This window comes from Gallus gallus, chromosome 1, assembly GCF_016699485.2.
Source record: "Gallus gallus isolate bGalGal1 chromosome 1, bGalGal1.mat.broiler.GRCg7b, whole genome shotgun sequence".
NCBI lineage: Eukaryota > Metazoa > Chordata > Aves > Galliformes > Phasianidae > Gallus > Gallus gallus.
In genome coordinates, this window is record NC_052532.1 from 22,586,340 (window position 1) to 22,608,894 (window position 22,555).

The 22,555-nt window shown below is 37.8% G+C and overlaps 1 protein-coding gene across 2 annotated transcripts in view; it reads left to right on the forward strand.

The window, feature by feature from the left end:
* Window positions 1-5,526: 5,526 nt before the first annotated feature.
* The window catches only part of SLC13A1 (solute carrier family 13 member 1), a 28,971-nt gene continuing 11,942 nt past the window's right edge, over window positions 5,527-22,555 (forward strand). Inside the window, exons 1-10 of one of the 2 annotated variants that reach the window (XM_004937527.4) lie at window positions 5,527-5,658; window positions 6,566-6,694; window positions 7,357-7,493; window positions 10,697-10,884; window positions 11,450-11,507; window positions 11,836-11,902; window positions 12,394-12,557; window positions 17,800-17,919; window positions 19,142-19,240; window positions 19,330-19,431. In XM_004937527.4, the coding sequence (XP_004937584.1) occupies window positions 5,560-5,658; window positions 6,566-6,694; window positions 7,357-7,493; window positions 10,697-10,884; window positions 11,450-11,507; window positions 11,836-11,902; window positions 12,394-12,557; window positions 17,800-17,919; window positions 19,142-19,240; window positions 19,330-19,431 (1,163 nt within the window). In that variant the 5' untranslated portion in view covers window positions 5,527-5,559. The remainder of the gene's footprint in view (window positions 5,659-6,565; window positions 6,695-7,356; window positions 7,494-10,696; window positions 10,885-11,449; window positions 11,508-11,835; window positions 11,903-12,393; window positions 12,558-17,799; window positions 17,920-19,141; window positions 19,241-19,329; window positions 19,432-22,555) is intronic. The other variant, XM_001233530.6, reaches the window with a different exon arrangement.

Below are 22,555 nucleotides of genomic sequence, written 5' to 3' on the forward strand. Positions count from 1 at the left end.
TTAATTTCCATGCTTTCCATTTAGTAAACATATTGTCTCAATGGCATCTTTCAAAAGGTGGCAATCGATATTGGGTTTGTACTAAAGATAGATAGTTTTTCTCCAGCAAAAAAGAAACACCTTGATCCCAGACGTTAGTGAATAAATACACAGTTGGTAGAGATGTGCTAAATTCTGTTTACATGAACTCTCAAAACCCAGCCAGAGACAGTCATTATTTTCTGCAGTGTCCCAAGTCTCTCTTGTAGCCATTCTTGATTTCATAAAGCTTTTTTTTTTTTTTTTTTGTCAAATAGGCAAAGAATAATACATATCTGTCCTAGCATAGAAATATTAAAGTTTGTGCTTGCAGTGCACTTGCCTAGGGCTTTTTATAATCAGTGAGGAGAAGCAGCCATCTTTAGAGCGCAATTCACCTCAGTCTGGTACAAGCAGCTCTGTTAAGCAGTCTGAGAGTACTTATATGTCACTGCAAACTGTGAAAAAAATAGATTACTGTAACTATTATTGACAGGTCCATATAAAATTAGAAGTGAATTCCACCACAGTGCTGACTCAGACCACTTCTAGAGCTTTCTTCTCTGCCCATTAAAATTTCTCAGAATATGGCAACTTCAGAATTGAAGTTCTCAACTCCTTGTATTAAAATGTTTACTTTGTTGACCGTGGCTTTTGATTTTATCATCGAGTATCATCTTGACGATTATCAATAATTTTTTGAAAGCATAAATTACACGAAATCTTTCAGAAGTTGCTTTTCTAATGTTACTTTGCCTGTGTTTTTCTTACACTTCCCTTTGGCCCATACTTTATCCCACTTTACAGCTGTTGTAAAGCTATATAGCCTTCCTGTTAGAACAATTAGTTATGTAGTGATATAACAGATACTTTGCTTCTAGATTAGATGTGCTGCTGAAAAATGTTGCTTATCATCTCATTTGATAGAGATATCCTGCTAATCCCAGATGGTCAACATTTGATAATGAAATACTGATCTTTTCTCTGATTTCTGTCTTCACGCTTCCAAGGATACTGCCCTGATGAACCATGTCCTAAAATTTTGTATGGTTTTGAAAATCTTTGGGATCACCATGTAACTGGAGCGTTCCTCTTTAGAGTAGCGTTGCCATTATGTATGTAATGTCCAAAGACAGAAGTAAGATGGAGAGTAGCAGCGTAGCTTACAAGGCTGATGACAAGATATAGTTGATTGACTTGGCTCAGCAGCTAAGCACTCCCCAGCTGTACACTCTACCACCCACAGGAGGTAGAAGGAAGAGTAGGAAGAGCAAAAGTGAGAAAACTCATACATGGAGATAGCTTAGTAAGCAAAGGAAAGGGGAAGAAAGAAGAAAATCCAAGTGACGCAAAAGCAATCGCTGTCCACCTCCCACAAGCAGACCAGTCCCCAGATAGATAATGCAGTACCTTGATATCTCAAAATATCCCCCTCCTCAGTTTTTATTCCTGAGCATGACAACCTGTAACATGGAATGTCCTTTTTGTTGTGTCCCTTCCCAACTTCTTCCACATCCCTAGCCTACACTCTGAGGGTCGAAGTGGGAAGAGGTAGAAAATCTTGACACTCTGCAAATACTTCTCAGTTCTCACTGGTATGCTATCACCACTGTTTTAGTCACAAATCCAAAACACATCACCATATAGACTGCTAGGAAGAAAACTCCAGCCCAATCAGAGCCAGTACAATCTACACCCCTTATTCCATACCACCCGCTTTGAGTCCTACACTATCCAGTGAATCTTTGTTAACAACCACTCTCTTTCCTGTCCTCCTTTGATATATATGCAAATATCACGCTGCCTAAGAGCCACAACTGTAAGATTTTCTTAATACGTGCATTGACTTTATTCAGTCCATGAGTTGGGCATATCTTTTGATGATATTTGTTGCCAAATAATTTTTTCAACTCACTTGATAGAGAAGACTCACAAGCTGACTGTAACCTAGAATATGCATTCTCCAGAATCCCACAATGCCTAGAAAAGTTTGGGTTTCTTTTTTGTTAATTATTGCATGTATGGTTATTATGTTATTGATCATATCTATTGAGATGTGCAAATGCCAGTTTTGCCATATTATTTTCCCCCAAGCTCTTTGTTATTGTCCTTTGACCTCACTTTGTTTTACGGCAAAACCAACTTTCAGAAAAATCTGGATTACTCTTTTCCCTTTTGCAAACACTTCATCTGCTGTGTTGCCTCAATGTCATTAAGAATGAAGAAGAAATACTGGTCCTCAGCTAAGCTGCAAATCCAGCTAACTTGGACAAAGCTTTGGCATAAAAGTATCAGACTCACAGGCCTTCTCAAAGTCTAGAAAGATAAACTGCAGAAGTCAAATCGGTTACTGAGAAACCACAAGGAAATTGTCCACAGCTGTCTCAAGACACAACAGATATAAATAAAGCATACCAAGAAGGGTAGGGAGTGAAGGATCAGTACAGACACAGGCTATACAGTGCCTGATGTGATGAGAAATATTCTTTCTCTCTCCTAAGTTCACCTTCTTATTTTTTGTTTTCATTTCTGCTAACAATAATATCTCAGATCACATTAGAACTTCTTTCCTCACCCCATACACAAATGTATGTTTAAGATCTTTCTAATCAGCTTTCAACATCCTTATTTGTTTCTGGATCCTGGCAACAGGGAAAGTTTTGTACACTCCTAAGTACTCTACAAGAACAACTTTTTTTCTTTACCAGTTGTTCACCCAAATGTAATTTTCCCTTGAGCATTTCTTCTGTGCTAGTTTGTGAATTTCTCTTAGTTTCTCTAAAAAGTGTACTAAAATGAAATGAAATGCATATATTTGATGTTTTATTGCTAAGCTAGTTGTCCCATAAGAGAAGAAAATTTTACATGACATATTTTAGCCAAATTTCATTTCCATGTATGCCTGACCAATTTTCTAGGAACTTGTAAACCTCCACAGTTTTTCAAATATATGGCACTTCAGAATGTATTCAAATATATTCCAAAGTAGTTCTCAGATTACTGCATGAATTCTTACCAATGAATTATGGGTGAATCTTATCTGGAACTGTTGACTTAAATGTATATCTAAATGTTCAACTCTCTCACCAGCACCATGCTCATAGTGCATTCCTTTTTCCATATCAAAATAAATTTCAAGAGAGAATTGACTGTTGTTTACTTTTGCAGATACTCAAGGAAAAAATATACTGAATACTCCAGCACTGTCTGCAGTTTGCCTTCCTTTCTTTTTCCTAAATCGATCTCCACTGTTTTCTTCTTCGGACATTTCTACACAATTTTTCCTTGATATCTATTTAGGGAGGTGACTGTGCCCCTCTACTCAGCTCCTGTGAGGCCCAATCTGGAGTACAGTGTTCAGGCCTGGGGCTCCCAGTACAGGAAGGATGTGGAGCTCTTGGAGCAGGTCCAGAGAAGGGCCACTAAGGTGATCAGAGGGCTGGAGCACCTCTCCTGTGAGGAAAGGTTGAGGGAACTGGGCGTGTTTAGCTTGGAGAAGAGAGAGGAGACCTTCAGGGAGACCTCATTGCGGCCTTCCAGTACTTGAAGGGAGCATATGAACAGGAGGGGGAACAGTTGATTACGAGGGTGAATAGTGATAGGACAAGGGGGAATGAGACAAGGAAGGTTTAGGTTATATATTAGTGGAAGTTTTTCACACAGATGGTGGTGACACACTGGAACAGGTTGCCCAAGGAGGTTGTGGATGCCCCATCCCTGGAGGCATTCAAGGCCAGGCTGGATGTGGCTCTGGGCAGCCTGGTCTGGTGGTTGGTGACCCTGCACATAGCAGGGGTTTGAAACTTGATCATTGTGGTCTTTTTCAACCCAGGCCATTCTATGATTCTATGATTCTATGATTCTGTGATTCTATGATTCTATGATTCTATGATTCTATGATTCTATGACTCTATGATTCTATGATCTACAACTGAAGTATATTGCAGTCTACCCAAATTTATTCTCCCATCTTTACGTTGTTCTTTTATAGTTGTTCTCAGACACAAACCACTTTTTTTTCCCAAATCTCAAACAATTCATTTTACATTTCTCGATATTCTAAGCTTTCATGACCATAGTTTCCCTCTGTGCTCACTGTCTTTGAACTCTTTAAACTAGGATAGTTTACAACTATGTATTTAGAATAGACCCTTTCAAAAACTACTAATTCACTGGAACTTCTTTATCCCTTATATTATCTTCTCAAGATGTCTCAGTCTCAGTTCTTTGAGTTGTGTCAAGTCTGTCTTCCCATTTTTTTCTTTCTGTGAATTAGCAATGGCTGTTATTTCATGGTTGCTTTCACCTCCAAATTATTTTCCATCTTTGGGTTTTCAATTTCTTCCTGCCAGGTTTGAAATACTGCTTTCTTAGCAAAAACAAAGTCCTATCTTCAGAAACTAAAACTTTGTCCCCAACACTAGTAATCTCAGCACTTGTGTTGTCTGTATCCTGATACAGTGGATCCATATAATCAAAAGTTATATGGATAGCAAAAATCTACCTTGTTAACAGGCCTTTTCATGTTTCAGAGAGTAGCTCAAAGACTCCTTCATGCCTCCACTTCCAGTCTTCTATTTCACGTTAGATCCTGAGCATGAAATTGTGTTTTTCCCCTTTTGATCTTCACCCACATCCAATGTGTGCAAACCTCTTTCCTGTCTTTTCTTCTATATTTGATGCTATTCTGTTGTATAAGAAACACTGTACTATGTTTCTTTTATTGAAAACAGGAAAATCAAGCAATAGGTTGTATTCATTTTTTATTGTCTTGAAAATTCTACCATTCTCAGCATTCTTCAGTTTTATGTAATATACGTAGAACATTTTATCCTATTTTTCCCTGAATAGAAGATGAGAAAAGAAAACAATCACATGCCTCTTGACAGACAAGACAGAGAGAATCTATTGTTCTCTTGTATTTCAAATTCTGAAAAGATAGAATCAATAGAAAGATTAAAGCTAAAATGTGCATCTGGGGCTCATACAGTCCAAGCACTTTTTCAAAGCAAAACCAAGTTCAAAGTGAGGTCAGGATGCCTAGGACCTTATCCTCTCCAGTTCTGAAAACCTCCAAACATGGAGATGAATATCCTTAATTCTGTTCAGCAAAATCATCTTACATATGTTTTCACATCATAGCACAATTGCTCCTGACCACATATTCTATATATATTATGTGTTTTGATTTCCCAAAGATGCCAGCATTGACTCTGAGAACACCTGAAATGTTTGGTTATATAGTTGCCTAAGACCTGTTCCAATTACACAGACTTGTTATGAGGAAGGGCATAGGGAGAAAGTCATGAGGAGAGAGGCAACTAGCCTTGGTTTATGATGAACACTTATCTTATCAACCTACTGTTAATAAAGTCACTAAGACCATCAAGAGCAAGATTTAATTTTAACTTGTTTTACTGATCCACTTTAGCAATGGCTAAAGGTGATAGTTTGGAAAAATATTAATCAGAGTTAGCTATTTAAAGTCAGACCTATCTTTTCAGCAGTTTCTTCAGGAAAGTTCAGCACCAGCCATCAGCCATGAAGATTCTTAAATACCTCCTGGTCTATCGAAGGTTCCTGCTCATTGTCCTCACCCCACTGCTTTTACTTCCACTCCCACTTATCATCAAAACCAAAGTAAGTGACCTGCTACGATAGGTAATTATTTTGCACTGGTATGTAAACCTTGAGATTCTCAGATCTTTTCAGAATTACTTCATTGTGTTTGCATTGTGGACTTTTTGTTTTGCTTTGGTTTGTTTGTTTGTTTCTTTATTCAGCTCAGAGTGTTTTCATAGATATACACAGAAGGCAACAGGTTTAATCTAAGACTCCATACTGGTTGTATGAAGTCATGAACTATTTTTTTTTTCCTGTTTAGGAAACGCTTTTCTTATTTAACATCACCTAGACTCCCTTGACAATCCTGTCCTTACCATTAGGTTTTGGCCACTTTTAAACAGCTCTGTATGTTTGACAGTGGAGTTGAACTGACAGATGCAATTACCTTTTCATTTGATTATTTTGTTAAGTTCATCATATATTGTGTTTTATGATAGCAAATGACTGGAATGAATGGTCTGAGAAATTCTCTCTGATTTTCATATTAGATACTATTCTCACATTATTGATACTGATGACAAAATCTCATTGATTACAGTAGAGCCAAAATTTGACCTATTATTGACTGCAAATACTCCAAGTGGTTTAAATGTTGCATTCTGCAACTTTAATTGTCAGAGAAGACTCCAGAATTACCTCTATGGTTAATTGGGCTTGAAGGAAAAAACAGCTGTCTTTCTGCTCTTTCGTAAGTGGTGGAATTTAAATAATTTGACTGTCTCTCAAAACATTATTTAAAACTAGTTACAGTTTCATATCTTAGCAAGATTACCAATGGCAGGAATGTATCCTGAATCCAGCTCCCTTAAGTCATGCCAGTTATAGATCCAGATAATCTCTCAGCTGACATAGGCAGACTTCTTGCAATTGTGATTTCTTTTCCTGGGTGAACTTGCTCTTATTGGTGCTTTTTGTATTCTAGGAAGCAGAATGTGCATACACACTGTTTGTAGTTGCCATCTTTTGGCTTACAGAAGCTTTGCCTCTGGCTGTTTCGGCTTTGCTCCCTGCCTTTATGTTCCCATTGTTTGGTATAATGGGATCCAAGGAGGTAACCTTTTCCTTTTTCTCTGTCATACTAAATATTTCAATGTCAAAATGTCTCAAGAAAGAACCTGATGGGTTAATCCATGGATTTGATAAGTGCCAGTCTCAGTAGGCCTACCTCAAGCTCACATACTCTTGTCCTCGGGCCTTGTTCATCTTTAATATTTTTTTCTAGACTGTTATCCAGTACTTAGATGCCAGTCAGTAAGAAAACGCTAGATAGAAGTAAAATATCTTTAATGCTACAGAAGTGATAGGACCCAATAAAGACTCCACGTTCAAAATGCTGAGTATCCATCTTCATGTCAAAGAGATTACACCACAGATGATCATATTGTAAATTTCTATGTTTAAAATTGTCCTTTTATCTGTTGGATTGGCAGCACTTCATTGGATGGACTGTATGTTAGATGTGACTGACAATCTTAGGATGTTTATAGCACAAGCCTTGTTTTTCATTAGGTTTTAACATTATGCATATTAATACACCATTATTTAGATAAAATGAAATTAAGAGCTTTAATGAAATCTAACAGTCTAAGTTTAAACCAAAAATCCTTTTTCCATATGCATTTCAATATATGTCTGTATTGAAATGGTAATACCAAATACTAATATAGAAGGTCATCATTTAATTTATAAAAACTTTTTGTTTTTTTATTTCAGGTGGCATCTGCTTATTTTAAAGACTTTCATCTACTGCTGATGGGAGTGATTTGTTTGGCAACATCAATAGAAAAATGGAATTTCCACAAAAGAGTGGCTTTAAAAATGGTGATGTTGGTGGGTGTCAACCCTGCATGGTATGTGCTAAGCAGTGTCTTGAAGGACAGTCATTCTTGTTGAAAGCTATGAATTCCAGAAATAATTGCATATTGCTCATTCTGCAGTAGTAATCCAGCCCCTCTTTTCTGCTGAAACAAAGTGGATATTTGAAATGATATGATTGATTTGTAGGCGATACTTTTATTATTTTGCTGAAATACTAATTACAACACTCAGAGTTCCCTATAGTGATTTTGTTCATTATAAGGATCTTTCTGAACAAAAACCTGATGAGTCTGTGAATAATATAAGGGTTCTGTGTCATAATGATGGTTTGTACATACCTGATGCCTACAACCAAATATCTGTGCTATGTTTATTATTTATCTATATTTAAGTACTGTTTGCAACATCCTGGAAGCTTCATAAATATCCCAAAATCATTTAAGAAATGAAAAAAAAAAGTCATGAAAGTCAAGGTGGCAAATGAAAAACACACCCAATACAATGTCCCTATGTTTTTTTTTTTTTTTTTTTCTTGTTTGTTTATTTGTTTTTTGTCTACTTGTGAAGAAAATATCAAGGGAATAGGAACTTTCTCTGCTGGATGAGGTGATGAGGGAAATGAAAATACACACTCTGCTGACTTGCTATCAGCATGTATCTTATGAAGTGAAACCTTTTCTTGCTTTACAAGCACTCAGGAAAGCTTTAGGCACCCTGACTCATCTGGCAGCACTTCAGTGAGGCTTTGGAGAAGATCTGTAGAGCAAAGATGGCTTCCCAGAACAAACAATGCTTATGACTCCTTGTCAGGAAACAAAAAGTGATGGGAAGTAAAAAGTCAGAAAAGTAGAAAGCTGGGTCTAAAATATGAAGTGCCTCTTGGGCGATGTAATAACACTTCTTAGAAATACTGGATTATTTCCATTTCTTCGTGACTTAGTCTCTCCTAATTTTAAATATCACATGTATTTTGATTTTTCCCACGTCTTTTGACAGCTAGTAGCTTTGTGTTTTGTTTTGTTTTTTAATAATTTTTACATTCTTATTAAACTGTATGACATTAGCTCTATTTTTGAGCTAGGCAGGTTTAATTACTTCACACTCCCTTTTTTATCAATCCTAAATTCTCACCTTTTGGTTCAAATCTTGAAACGGAGAGCACAATTAGATTGTATGCTGAGCACTACTGATGATCTTGCTGTGGACCCTGAAATCTGCATCCAGCTGCTGAGGAAACCTGCAGCAGTTCCAGTTTGTAGCCCTGAGAAAGCAGCATCCTTCCTATCTCAAGTTTCCTAATTATGATAAAGATTACGATAAGGTGACTGCTAGAGAGGGGATCCTCCTGTCTCTTGGCATCTGTCGCTTGTTAGCAGTGTCCCCATGCAAAGTGCTACATGCTGTTCTTTTTGCACTGCCACAAGCAAGAACCCCCACCCAGCCTGTGCTCACTGGTGCATCCAGCCCAGGATGGAGATGTCATGGTAGGAGGCTTCTATAGCAGAGGATATGAAGGATGCAGTATTGGGTGTTGGGCAGCAGGAATCCCTAAAGGCTTGCCATCATGTGAGCTATGCTATCTGGTCAGCAGACTAACAGGTAATACACTTCTGCAACCTATGGGGACTAGAACTAGAACACTGGTTGTGCATTATTCAGCAGAGTTGAGCATCAATGAAGTTATTATCTAAGGTTTTGTGCAGATTATCTTTTATAAACTCTCAGTGAGAATAATCTAGAAAAAAATGTGAGTTAACAGGTTAAGATATATTTTGTTATTTTAAAACCTGTTTTAGTGTGCACCACACTACACAAAGTGGTCGCTTGACCATCAATCTGTCAGATGTTGGAAGCTTATGATGTTTTGAAAACGTCTTCAAAACCAGATGTTAGCAAATGCTTTGTTTACTTTTGTTTTAAAATGTCTTTCAAGTTGTGCTAAAATCATATTTTTCTACAATGTAAACGTTCATACCCACTATACTTATCCTGACCAGTGTTTTTTAGACAGAAGTTTCTCCTGAAAACAAAATTCTTACCCAGCTTTCATCTGAGGACCTAACTGAAAGCTGAATAAAGTTAGCAGGATTCACATTGTCACTGACAGTTTGTTAATTAGGTCCACCAGTTGCAGATCTGCAGCTCATTTCATCATTAAGCAACTAAAAGTGAATGCAGAAAAGACAGGGTGTGAAGGTATTGAACTTTTTGTGCCCTTATTGAGGTAAAAACAAGTTTAATAACTGAAATGGACAGCTATGAGAGGCATTTTGAAAACTGTTTTTATGTAATAATGCATTGCTTACATTATTTTTGTACAAAATCCTGTACAGACAGCCTTTGGGATGGTTTTTGATCTAGCAAGGAGCTTTGCAGATTGCACAGAGTTCTCAGAAACTGCTGTGACACCACAGTCCCACACTACTGGTTGCTGTCTTACTGTGGTGATTCGTGGCAGGATTCTAATGACACTGCCAACACTTTGGGGTGGAAAATCAAGAGAAATAACTCTCATTTACAACTCCAAGAGATGCATTAAAAATGACAATGTGGTCTGTATTTTAAATTTAACCTAACTTTACCAGATATAACATGGAATATTTGTTTTTCATCTTTATAAAAAACTAGTGCCACTCTAGTAAAATGCAGTTCTTATGTTGAAGTTAATTTAGCGTAAACTGAGCCAAGGCAAGACAGACTTATAATGACCTTTGCTTCCACCTTTAATATAGCATTTATTGAAGCAAAAATAATCCCTATAGCTGTCTTGGGAATGGATTAAGGACTAAGTACCACCTACTAAATTGCTAATACTTCTCCCTACAACATCTGTACTGGTATCCAGAAGGCTGACCCTAAGGGATAAGCCCAGAGTTTTGAGCTAGCCTGTACAATACGGCACTAATAGCACTAGTACAGCTATTTTAACTTGCATTTGAGCTTGTGATATGCATGATGCCCTTTTTTGATTTGTACACAGCATCATTCTGTGAATAAACATTATTGCTTCCATTTCCATTTATAAATGTATTTCACCCATATTACTAAATATGTTTCAGAGAAAAAAATGTATTTGATCAAAATCATTCAAATTCATCAATTTCCACGGAGGTCAATTATAAGGTGTTTATTGTTTCCTAAACTCAAGCTTTCTGTTGAAAAAGATTTCCATTCACGCTAAACAGAGCCGTGATGGGAGACGCTGCTGTAACAGTAACAGACTCTTCTCTTCCAGGCTTACTCTGGGCTTCATGGTTAGCTGTGGTTTCTTGTCAATGTGGCTCAGCAACACTTCAGCTGCTGCCATGGTGATGCCAATTGTGGAGGCTGTAGCTCAGCAGATCACCCGAGCTGAAGCAGAAGCTGACATGCTGGAGATGTCCTGCTCCAACGGCTCCACCAACCTGGCACTGGAGCTAGACGGTAGACACGCAGGGCAGGTTTTGTTTGCCCACTCTCACTCTGCAACATGCTAGAACACCTTTTAACATGAAGTTGAACGGCTAGGGAAGTAATAGCATCATTGCATGTTTTGCTGAGAGATGTCTCTTTGATTGCTGTATATGAGCCCTCTCCTATTCACCAAGCTGAATTCAAACTGACCATGTGCAGAATACAGCAGGAGAGGAGGAGACAAGAGGGTGGCCTGCCCAGACTAGTAAAACTAAGTCTGGAAAGGAATATGGCTACAGAATATAAATACACTGGAGGTTAAGTGTTTGCAAGAGAAAAGGGCTCTTTCAGCTCTAGGGTAATGTTGGAAGAACAAATAAATCTGAAGTACACAGATGAATTATAATTTAGGAGAAGATTTCTCATCATTAGAAGATTGAGACTCTGGGGTAATAGAAGTCATGTAGAAGCAGTTTTGCACTTGAAATTTATTTATGTGATGATAAAAAGTTGCATGGAATGAGACATGGTGATGGGGATGTTCCAGTTTTGTACCCTTAAGCACTTATTTGTTTTTCCTGTCAATGTCTTACAGAAAACATAGGACAAAGTGAAAACAGTGACTGGAAAGGGAAAAGAAAACAAGTGAATGGGTAGGTTATTCATTTCCTAAATTCTCTTTTAAGAATTCTTCTAAGTACATTGATCAGATTGAAATTAATGCCTCCTATTTATTTCCATGGAAACTACAACAGATACAAAGAGCACAGTAACAGTTTGATAGAGCAAATTCTCAGCTACTAAAAACTCTTTCACAATGTCGTCACCATTATTAGCATTTTCACCACTGATGTACAAGAGCCTGTAGGCCAACATCTGCCCCTGATGTTCTGGACTGACATAATAAAATAGGAGGCATTACTTTCAAAGCAACCATCATAGAATATCTGTTTATTACAATGAATACCTTTTCTTTCCCAGGTATGACAATGATATGGGGAGCACTGTGTGCACAATTGAAAAGGAAAATGAAAAAGAAAAGGAACAGGTACTTAAATTGTCTTTTTTTTTTTTCTTTTCATGCTGCTAATGTGCAAATTGGTTTTAACCCAAATCTCATTCCACCTAATGTAGCACTGCTATCGATTAAGTTAGTTTCATGTGAACAAGATATATATGTGTAGATATGCATATACATTCAGTTGCTTATTTATTTATTTCGTTAGTGATTTTGTGCTCATGTGTATTTTTCATAATTAAATCAATCAGTAAACAGACTCTATATATCACATGATATATGTAAATAAGTATAAAGTATATATAAAAGAAGATCCTGCATAAAAGAGTGAGGCAGATCAGGCAAAAGACTTCAGGATTTGACTCTCCTTTCTGTTTCTTTGCATGAATAACTGTAGTAGAGTACTGTAGTAATACCAAACCACACCACATAGCATATGGCTGTATTACCAGGAAATAGATTGTTCTGGGACATCTTTGAGTCCTATTTTTGTGCTTGATTATTATTATATTCTTACTAAGCAGAACCTACCACCTGCTGAAACAGGGAGAAAAAGCAGAGAGGACAAATACAGTGGGATTTTCAAAGTGATGTGCTTATGTATTGCTTATTCTGCTACCATTGGAGGGTTGACAACAATCACAGGAACATCGACTAATTTGATTTTTGCTGAGCACTTCAATACGTAAGAGACTATATTAAATTATTTGTATTCTTCTTAATCCAGAATTTTAACTATTCTTTCCTGAGCTCTCACATGGCTCCCCTAAGATGCATTAGAAACTTTACCCTTTGATTTCATGGTACTTTATTCTATTACTTTCTTTTCTTTTCTTTTTTTTTTTTTTGTTAAAGAGATTGCATGGTTGTACTTAACTTACACTGGGAAAGCCTGTAAGTGATCATTCAATATAGGCACAAAAAAGATGGCCATTCTTTGGTTGAGTGGTACTCTTTGAATAGCTGTATGCAAAAAAAGATGAAGGCATTACCTTAACGTGGGTATGAGAGACACTATCTAAGAATGTTATTCATTTCTAAGTAGAGCAGGAGCTAAGTTCAGGTCCACTTAGCAAAACGTATTAGGAGACTTTCATGAGGCTCATGAGCATAGCTCAGTGCATTGCTGAAATGAGGAATTTAGGCATGTCAATCAAAGAAAAAAGCGAATGATTTCAAACCAATCTGAAACTTAATATTCAATTGGATGCCTTGGTTTAAGATCATTATTTTTTTTTAACATTCCTTTTCCTAGTAGAACTACTTGAAATTGCAATTGGCAGATGTTCTGAAAAAAACAATAGATCTTAGTTAACTGCTTTATTATTATTATTATTCCACTATTTATTGTCAGAATCATTCCAACTCTAACATAGGAAACAAAAGGAAGGAAGCAACAATCTTGTTATTAGCCTCTGCCCAATTTTTGTATTAAGGACAGCGAAACATTGAAAGACAAGTCACTGACAGGTTTTCTTCCAATCTGTGTTCTGTGAATGGATTAAATTTGGCTTCAGCAAACTTCTAAAGAGAACTGAAGTACGGTCTGTAAATCTGTGCTATGAGAAGGTCTGGTGCAGATAGCAATGAAAGAAACAGTATGGAAATTGCCTGTTTGGGGGGGCAAAGAAACAGGGCAGACTGTGGCATTGTAAGTCTTCAGACTTAAACTTTTAAACATACAATCATTTCTGGTTCAAGCTGGCTTCATACTCACCAGCCCAGCAGAATCCAGAATTGATTACTAGGGTTAAGAACTGTTCTTGTTCATTTGCCCAGAGTCGTAGGGAACATGACACAAACTGGCTTGCAGCTGTTATTTTTCCAGTTTGTCTTAACTGTTAACAGCCTCTCCAAGAAAAAATACGCAGATTGTTGTTCTCTGCCTGAGTCTTCATCCTCTGCTAGGAATATAGGGTGTACATGGAGCACTGTGTGTAATCCAGTGTCATACCCCCCCACCCCCTCACCCCCAGTTTTTGTTTAATCTTTACACAACCACTGAGCCTAATCCTTAACTTAAGCTGTATCTACCATCTCACTGTGCAAATATTTTTTCTATTTAACTGTCTTGCACCCCTCTCCTTTGAGGTCTCAGTTATATTTATGTCCTGAATGAAGTGGGAATTGACCCATTAGTGCGACTCGGACACATCTGCAGTCCATTTTTATGCATCATAAGCATCAGAAGGAGCATCATAAGGAAGGCAATTCAGCAAGAGAGCTGTACACACCAAGGATGCTCTCACATTTTCTATTCAGTGACAAAACACAAAGAAATTCTATATTCTCTATATATACCTGAGTATGAAATAGGCTACAATCAGTGTTCACTGTTCTCCCCCCTCCCTCATTTTCATTCATCACATGAAAAGATGGAGAGGAAGCTAGTATATCTGTGTAAGGGCTGGAGCCCATTCTTTGCTGAGAATTCTCAGCCTGCTGTTACTTAGGCCATGCAATCAAGCCATGTTCCACAGGACAGAAGCACACAGTGGCAACGTTGATGCAATGCTAAGCATCCCTGTCAGTGAGACCAACTCCATAAGGTAGGCATGTCCAACCTGTGGACCATGGGCTGCATGCAGCCCAGCAAGGCTTACACTGTGGCCCGCCCTCTGCTGCCGCTTCATCATGGCGGCGGCTCAGCACCAACCGAACATCGATGCGCTGTTAGCCCCATCTGGGCTGAAACCAGGGCACAGAGGGCTGTGTGGTGCTAACTCAGGTGACGGCAAACAAGTTTATGGATTTTGATACACTGAGTAAGCACAGTCCTGTGAACGGTGAAGAATATCCAGCCATGCTTTAGGTTTTGATAAAGGAATCAGAATAGGTTTCAAGCTTGGCAGAAAAACATCATCAATTTTTTGGTTTATTTGCGACTCCGTTTTCAGTCGACATAAATACATTGCTTGCAAATTTTCAAATAAAATGTATAGAGTTGCAGTCCATAATCTGGCTATGTCACTTTACCAGATTTTCATAATCTCTCTCTTACTAGAGGGAAATACCCCTTGCTTCACAGTCACCCCTCATTCATGTCACGGCTTTTGGCTGGATGTACTTTTCTGAACAAGTATTTTTCAAGGGTGAAGTACAGGAAGAGTAAAATTTCAGCAAAAATCTTTGATGAACAATTGGAGAGCTCACTGAGAATGGCAATCAGTGCCATCGAACCAGCCCAGTGCAGTAGTTTCACAAAAACAGGGTCACGTACCTCACTGGTTTTATGGTTTGTTGCTCTCTTTTGTATATGTTTTAACAACAAACATTAAAAATCAAAATATGATTTGTTATTTATGTACATTAACTATAGTATATATTTTATGAAAGCTGCTCCAAAAGTAATGCCTCCTGTTGTATGATGTCAGCCCAGGACATCAGAGGTGGATATTGGTGGCACAGCAGTAGAGATTGAATCTTCCCACCAATATTCCATTACATGTTGTTGCCGTGTGACAGATGGCATCAGAGGGGCAGTCTGACAAAATGGTGTCTGACATGGAAGTGCATCTGAAGCAAAGGTGTGTCATTAAACTCCTCCATGTGGAAAAAATGATAGCCACTGATATTCATTGACGCTTGCTGAACATTGATGGAGACCAAACAGTGGATGTGAGCACAGTAAGGCGGAGGGTGGTGCATTTCAGCAGTGGTGACAGCAATGGTGGGTTGCCTCCTCTGGTTCAGAATTTTACAAGTGGAGCATGCAGACTCTTGTTCATTGCTAGCGAAAGTGCACAGCTGATGGTGATGACTATGCTGAAAAAGAGCATTTTGTGGCTGAGAATTTGCTCTATTAGATAGTGTTATTATGCTATTTGTATCCGTTGTAGTCTCCATGGAAATAAATAGGAAGCAGTACCTTCAGAGCAGTCTTTGTAGATGCAGCCCTAGACAATTCCTCTTCACACAGTGTGGCCCATACAAGCCAAGAGGTTGGACACCCATGCCATAAGGGCTCCCTTTTAAGAAAGAATTGTTACTGATGTTCTCAGGGTCACTCCATTCTTTAATTGTGTGCAGAGAGACACACAATATTGACTATGATGCTGAGATGCCCATTAAACAGCTAAGCATTAGTCTGCTCATCACCTCCATAAGACACCCAGAAGCTTTTATTTGCCAGGAGAATTAAATAGGTTGGACCTCATTGCTTTCTGAACAGAACTTTGGTTGTGTTTAGTCCCTTTTTCTGACTCATATTTTCATGTTGTTTATTGTTTTATCCTTTTCTCTACTGGTGTTTTTCCTCTGGAGTCATTCACATTGCTGCAGTCTGTCAGATATCTCATAGCTGCAGTTTTACCTATCTATCTTGTCTTGCTGTACAGACCTTCTCACAGATCTTTTACGTGACCAAGCAGTTTCTCCTGAGCTACAAGTCAAGGTGTGCAGCTGGGCCATGTCAGAGTGGCACCAGGTATCCTAGAAGCAGAGGCAGAGGAAGACTGAGAGAAAGTTTCAGAGGGAAATAGTCACCAGAAAATATAGCATCATGGAGAAAACTATGCTCTCCTGTGCTTGAAGAAGAGCAAATCCTACAATGAAATGAGTTCAGTGTGTCTTTTTGATCCTTGCCTCAAGCAAGACCTGTAATCTAACTGTAACAGATAATGCAGCCAATGCTATATAATATATACTTCTTTAACCAATCTACCCCAGGAATATTTGCTATCAAAGTGATTATCAGTAAATTGTATATAATAGCCTAATGTCTTTTCAAGTTCCAGTTTCACTGTCTCAGCGCTATCTACAGTTGGAATTTAGAACATGCATCTCAAGGAGTGGGTAGGACTTTTACGTCAGTCTCAGCTGCCACTTTAATTGCAATGTGTGTAAACATCATAAAAATATAGATAAATCTTAAGAATTGCGCAACACATGAGGTAACATTTGTAATAAGTATTTCTCACCTCAATGACCTCTGTGACCATCACAAGTCCTTTTCTTCTGGCTAGGCATGAAATACAAAAGATTGGATACTAATTGGAAATAGTCATTGCAGCCTCCTTCTGGAAATTGTTTTTTCCCTTTCATACAATTTTTGAACCAAGGAAGAAGGCTAGAATTTTCTCACTTTTAGCAGAAAACTCTCTCAGCAGAGCTGAAGGGGCTCAAAGGTGGAGAAAACTCTGTTCAAAGAGTAAATTGGCTAACTAAAGCAGGATTCATTTAACTGGCCTTTTTGCCTATCTGGCATCTATCTCTTTAAAGAGTAAATGTATTTATTTCAGAAAACTTAAGCCCATTACTCTTTCTTTTTAAATACACGTGGCAGGAAGAGCTCTGGTTGTAAGATGCACATCTGTAAACAGTAGATGATGACAGCCTCGTAGAGACAACACAACTTGAGAAACAATCCACCTGACAAATACACATTCTCTCCTTTCCTGGAAAGTAATAGAAATAAATTTATTTCTAATGAGATTTCAATCCCTTATGGAACCTTTAATAATAAACTTCTCAGTGTTGTCTCTACTGCTCTCTTCTAAGTTCATCAAAGCCTGTTAATTCAGATATATTTGCTTGTGCTAAAAGTCTCCTTTCAGAGAACAAATTTTCTTCAAGTTCTGTTTCTTTGCAGTCCCAAAGGCCCTTAATACTGTGAGTGGTTGTTCCTTGCCTCCTCAACTCAGGTGAGATGCACCTAGATTAGAGGGAGATACACAGACCTGTTGCTGATCAGATGCTTAAATAACTATGGCACAGCTGCAGGGCCAGTTCCTGTAGTAGTTATGATGATCAGGAACAGGATAGGAGGGTGAAGGAAGATGACACCAGAGGGCACCTCATGCTGAAAGCAGTTGCCAACCAAAAGCACTCTCTTGCAGCAGGGCTTCCTGGTACTTCTCACAAGTCTTTATTCCTTTGCCAAACTGAACTAAATGTGGTTTGGGTTTTTCTTTTTCACTTTAATCCAGACGTTATCCAGGTTGCCAGTGCATCAATTTTGGATCTTGGTTTGTCTTTTCTATCCCCATCGCAGTTGTTATTCTGCTGTTGTGCTGGGTCTGGCTCCAGTGGCTTTTCCTTGGATTTGAGTAAGTAAATGTTGTAATCAATAAAGCTAAACGTGTATGATATAAAATATCTTGTACCAGGATCAAATATTGTATCTAAGCTTAACTGGCTTATAGAAAGATAACTCAGCAATGGTGATCTTGTATTGCTGATTAATACAGCTGAGTCTCTGGAGAAAACAAAAATTCTCTAGAATAAAGATCCTTGACTACTCAGCCCAGTATGAAAAGTCCATATTGCAAACTATATCTCTTCCCCTCAAGCATACACTCATCATCATTAAGTAGTGCATGTGTGCAAGGCTAAAGAATATGGAAATTACATGAATTTTAGTCTAAGACCTGAAGATGGTAAAGACATTCAGAACGTTGCTCTTCACTGGAATCAGGGATTGACTTGAATACTTGAGCAATACCAGCTTTATAAGCTGGATGACTACAATTCTGAATGTAAAGTAAAAGATTTTTTTTCCAAAATGTATACACAGTGGAATGCTTTTTCTTCCCGTTGAAGTTTGTGCTTTTAAGGTTTGGTTGAGGACTATTCCTTTCTGGCTGATTCATCAAAGCCTTATTCTCCATGATTTCACTCACACCTGCAGAGTTAATGATAGGGACCTTCTCTTCCACAGCTTCACGGCTACGTATAGTACAGGAGATAAAGACTGAGATTGCCTACTCTCAAGCAGATGTAATGTCATCTCAAGCTTACCACTCCATATCTGAACATTTACGCGTTTATTTTTCTTGACTGATTTGATAGTGTTCTTGTTAACACTGTGAGAATGAAAACCTGGCTTGTAGCAACTATTCTTCTGATCAGTATGCAGGCTACTTATACATTACTAACTTTTTCATCAAAAAACAGAGTAAAGCAAAATCATGGATGAATTTCATTTCATAGATAGGTTATGCATTTGATTGTTTTAATTAGTTCCCATGATTAAAGCTTCATTCTTCCTGTGCACTGTATCTGAGATGTCCTAAACCCATTACAGGAGAAAACAAATGAGCTAGTCAATAGCAGGACCCATTTAATTGCTGCTTCTTTCAATTTTCCAGTGGACTTTGTCTATGAATTCCAATATATTCAGTTTAATATGTGATAATTAAATGGGAGAAACTGCATTGTAAAGTGAAAAGCTTACTTTGTTAAGTGCTATTACTAGCTGAAAAGAGCAGACATTTTTTCCTCTGTATACACTGTTAATTCTTCCTCCAATATTGTTGATTAACATTCCAGTTTTAAAAATATGTTCAAGTGTGGCAAGAAAAAAACAGCCAGAGAAGAGGCTTCAGCAAAGGTGATTCAGGATGAATACAAGAAGCTTGGACCAATGAGGTATGTCACACTATAAATTAGCAAACAAGAACAAGTAAATCCAAATGTGTACTCAAGAAAATGTATAACCCCTTGTTTTTCTGCTATAGCTACCCAGAAATTGTTACATTTGTCCTGTTCATCTTAATGACTTTGCTGTGGTTTACCAGAGATCCTGGCTTCTTTCCCGGATGGTCTTCACTTTTCCCAAAGTAAGTAAACTTTTTAATACACTAACATGAGCAGCGCTGTGTCTTAAATGCATACCTTATTTTCTTGACAGTATATTAAAAATAATTTTTTTAATATTTTGGAAAGATTCTAATTTTTAAAAAACCTGAGTAGTATGTGCAGAATAGGTACAACTCCAGTGATTTCATAGATGTATGTGTGCAACATCTGAAATGTCCCAAACAAACACCTTGCAAGATGAAACAAAATGTCTACTAAAAGTAATTATGCCTACCTTTTAGACTTGATCTGGTGATGGAGAAGGCATAATGACTGATGTTATTGTTTCCTATTTCCCCATCAAATCTACAGTTACAATAACAATACCTTTGGTTAGGATTTTTTTATCTACTGCTTTACTGGCAGTCCAACTTCTGTGAGTACAGGCAAACATCCTCTACTTTGGTAACTCTCTGGCTATTAATATAAATTTCTGTTTGTTCATACATAACTTGTGAAAAGTCACAGTTAAATCACTGCCAAAAAGCAGGAGCTATTTAGGAGCTATTACTTTTCTTTTTTCTTTTTCCCTCTGCTGCAGCTTGTTTATGCTGTCCATTTCTCAGGATGTCTTAGACATTTTTTTTCTCTAAGAAATTGCTCGGTCTTACATAAATCTGTAATGCTGTGATGCCTGTAATAGTTCCTGATCTCTTGCTGTAATTACTGTAATTTTGGTTTTGTCCTTCTTTTACAAAGGTCTGAATTTTGCTCTAGAGTAGTGGGAAGTAGTTGGAGGACTGGGAGGAGCAGGACTTTGTGCTGTTCAGGGCCTTACAGAGTCAGCATTTATTACCGAGTCAAAGGCCAGAAATAGACTTGGATGGTAATTTTCCATTTTGTGTTTCTGTGTCTCCACCATGAATGACGTGCACGTGTGTCCATCATCCCTTCTCTCTTCAAGTATTCTCCCATCATTCAGGATCTCTCTCTTATTACAAGGAATAATTGTAGACCTTTGAAGATTTAAAATGAAATGAAAAAATATTTTTGTGTAAAAATAGCATTAGGAAGTGCATAAAAACTAAGATTGTTTTAAAATGATTTACTTTTTAGTTACGCCCAGAATTGCAAAGGAACAGGTTTTCCCTCATCTCAGCATCACAACAATAGAACTGATGATCAGTGTCCCATATGAATCACAGTATTCTTAAAGGGTTTTTAGTGTTGACCTAATCAAGCAATCTGTCAGCTAGGCAATCAGGCTGGCTTTGCCTCCCTTTCTGCTTAACATTAACATTCAGTGCTCGTTGAGCACCATTTAGTGAAATACTCCTGATACTGAAAAACAGACATTGTAAACAACCTCTCAGGTTTGGGCCTTATGACTCAAATGGATTATTCCAGACCAGAGTTCTACACTTTCCCTGTTTAAAGTTGTCTGTTTACGTCTGTCTAAGGATTCTGTTCACTGAAAGGGAAAAAGCGGAACGTGTATATAATAAGTGTGGTTACTGCATGGGGATGTTACTTTGTGGATGCCTCTAATGTTTTTCTTGAGAGGGAATGCAGGTACATGCCATATCACATAAGACTGAATCATCTTATAATTTGTGTGCGGTAACCTGAGGAGAAAACAAGACCTGTGTTAATCTCTAACAAAACCTTTAAGAGGAAAAAGTATTTCTTACTATTCAGGCCTTTCCTATTTCTAATGGCTTTAAATTATCAATCATTTGCATTAATAGGCATCAAATCAAATCTGGAATTTATGATTTTACTTTTCAACAGACAGCTTCCCAGTTGGGATGCAAAGAGCCAACACAGGTGTAGTTATAGTGAGCCATCATGTTTCAGCAAAGCAAAAAAGGGGCAAAAGACCTATGGATTGCACTCATCTCTGTTATGTCCAAGGGGCTTCTACAGTGCAGGAGCTGTGGCTTACATTTCTCATGCATTTGTTCACTAATGCCTCTGCCCAAAAAAACTTTTGGATTTCAGTATAATGACAAGCATAGTGCACAACTTCCTTAATTACATGCTGAAGAAAACAATTGTAACAAAATGTTTTCTTCCCTTACTTTTATTACAGTACTTTTTTTCCACAGGATTTTATCCCAGACTACAGCCTGTCTCAGGGAAATTCTGTCACCTGCACAGATGAGCTTTGGCCTTATTATGAGATTGTTTATTAGACTGGAGGAAAAAAGCTGCAATGTCACAGCTAAAATACCCTCTGGGCCAATGGGTGGGTCACAGGTAGTATTCACCGCACTCCCAGGGTTTTGAACCGAACAGTACTGTCACCTCACCTGTTATAGCATGCTGAAGATCAGAAGCAGCTATATTGTTCTGTGTGTCAAACCTGGTAGAGATTTATTTTATTAGAACATGAATTCTCAGAAAGCAACCAGGCTTGATTTCCAGGTGGAAAAATATAGGTTCATCGTATTGCGGAGTTTACTGCTTTCTTTCAGTTTGGTCTTTCGGATAATCATCTCTGTTGCCAAAATAAACAAGGCAAATTTACACCTTGTTTTACATCTGAATATAGCTTCCAGCCATCTGTTCTTGTCTTTCTCTGCTAGATTAAAAACTTCTTCTGATAGGTACTTTAGGGATATACTTATGTGGTTTAATTATGTCACATTATGAGTTTTTTGACAAAATACATGGAATGCTCTAAGTTTTGCTTTAAGAAACAAATTCACACCAATCTTATCACCTATGCTCATGTTCTCAGCCTCTTCTGTTATCCTCACAAGTTACTGAATACTCCTTTAAAATACAGACTCTGATTTCTTTGAACCCAACAGAAAGATTGATATTTAATGACGTTATCATCTTCATTTTTAAGGTCTAGTTTTTGAAACATCAGGCATTTCTTATCGGTGATTATGCTATATCAGCATTGAGTAGAACTCATTTTTAAGAAGCATTGTTGGTCATACAAAGTCAATGCCTTTCCAACTTATGTTACATTTATAAGTTAATTTTTCTCATGAAAATTTTCTAAGTCTATCAAAGACATTGCTGCGCTGCCCTGAGCCCCACTTACCTCCCTTTGGAGAAAGGTAGGAGGATGATTTAATCAATGTTTATAATATTACAGAGGGAAGTGCAGGGTAAAAATACCTGTTTTCTCTCCATCTGTTGACAGCCAAG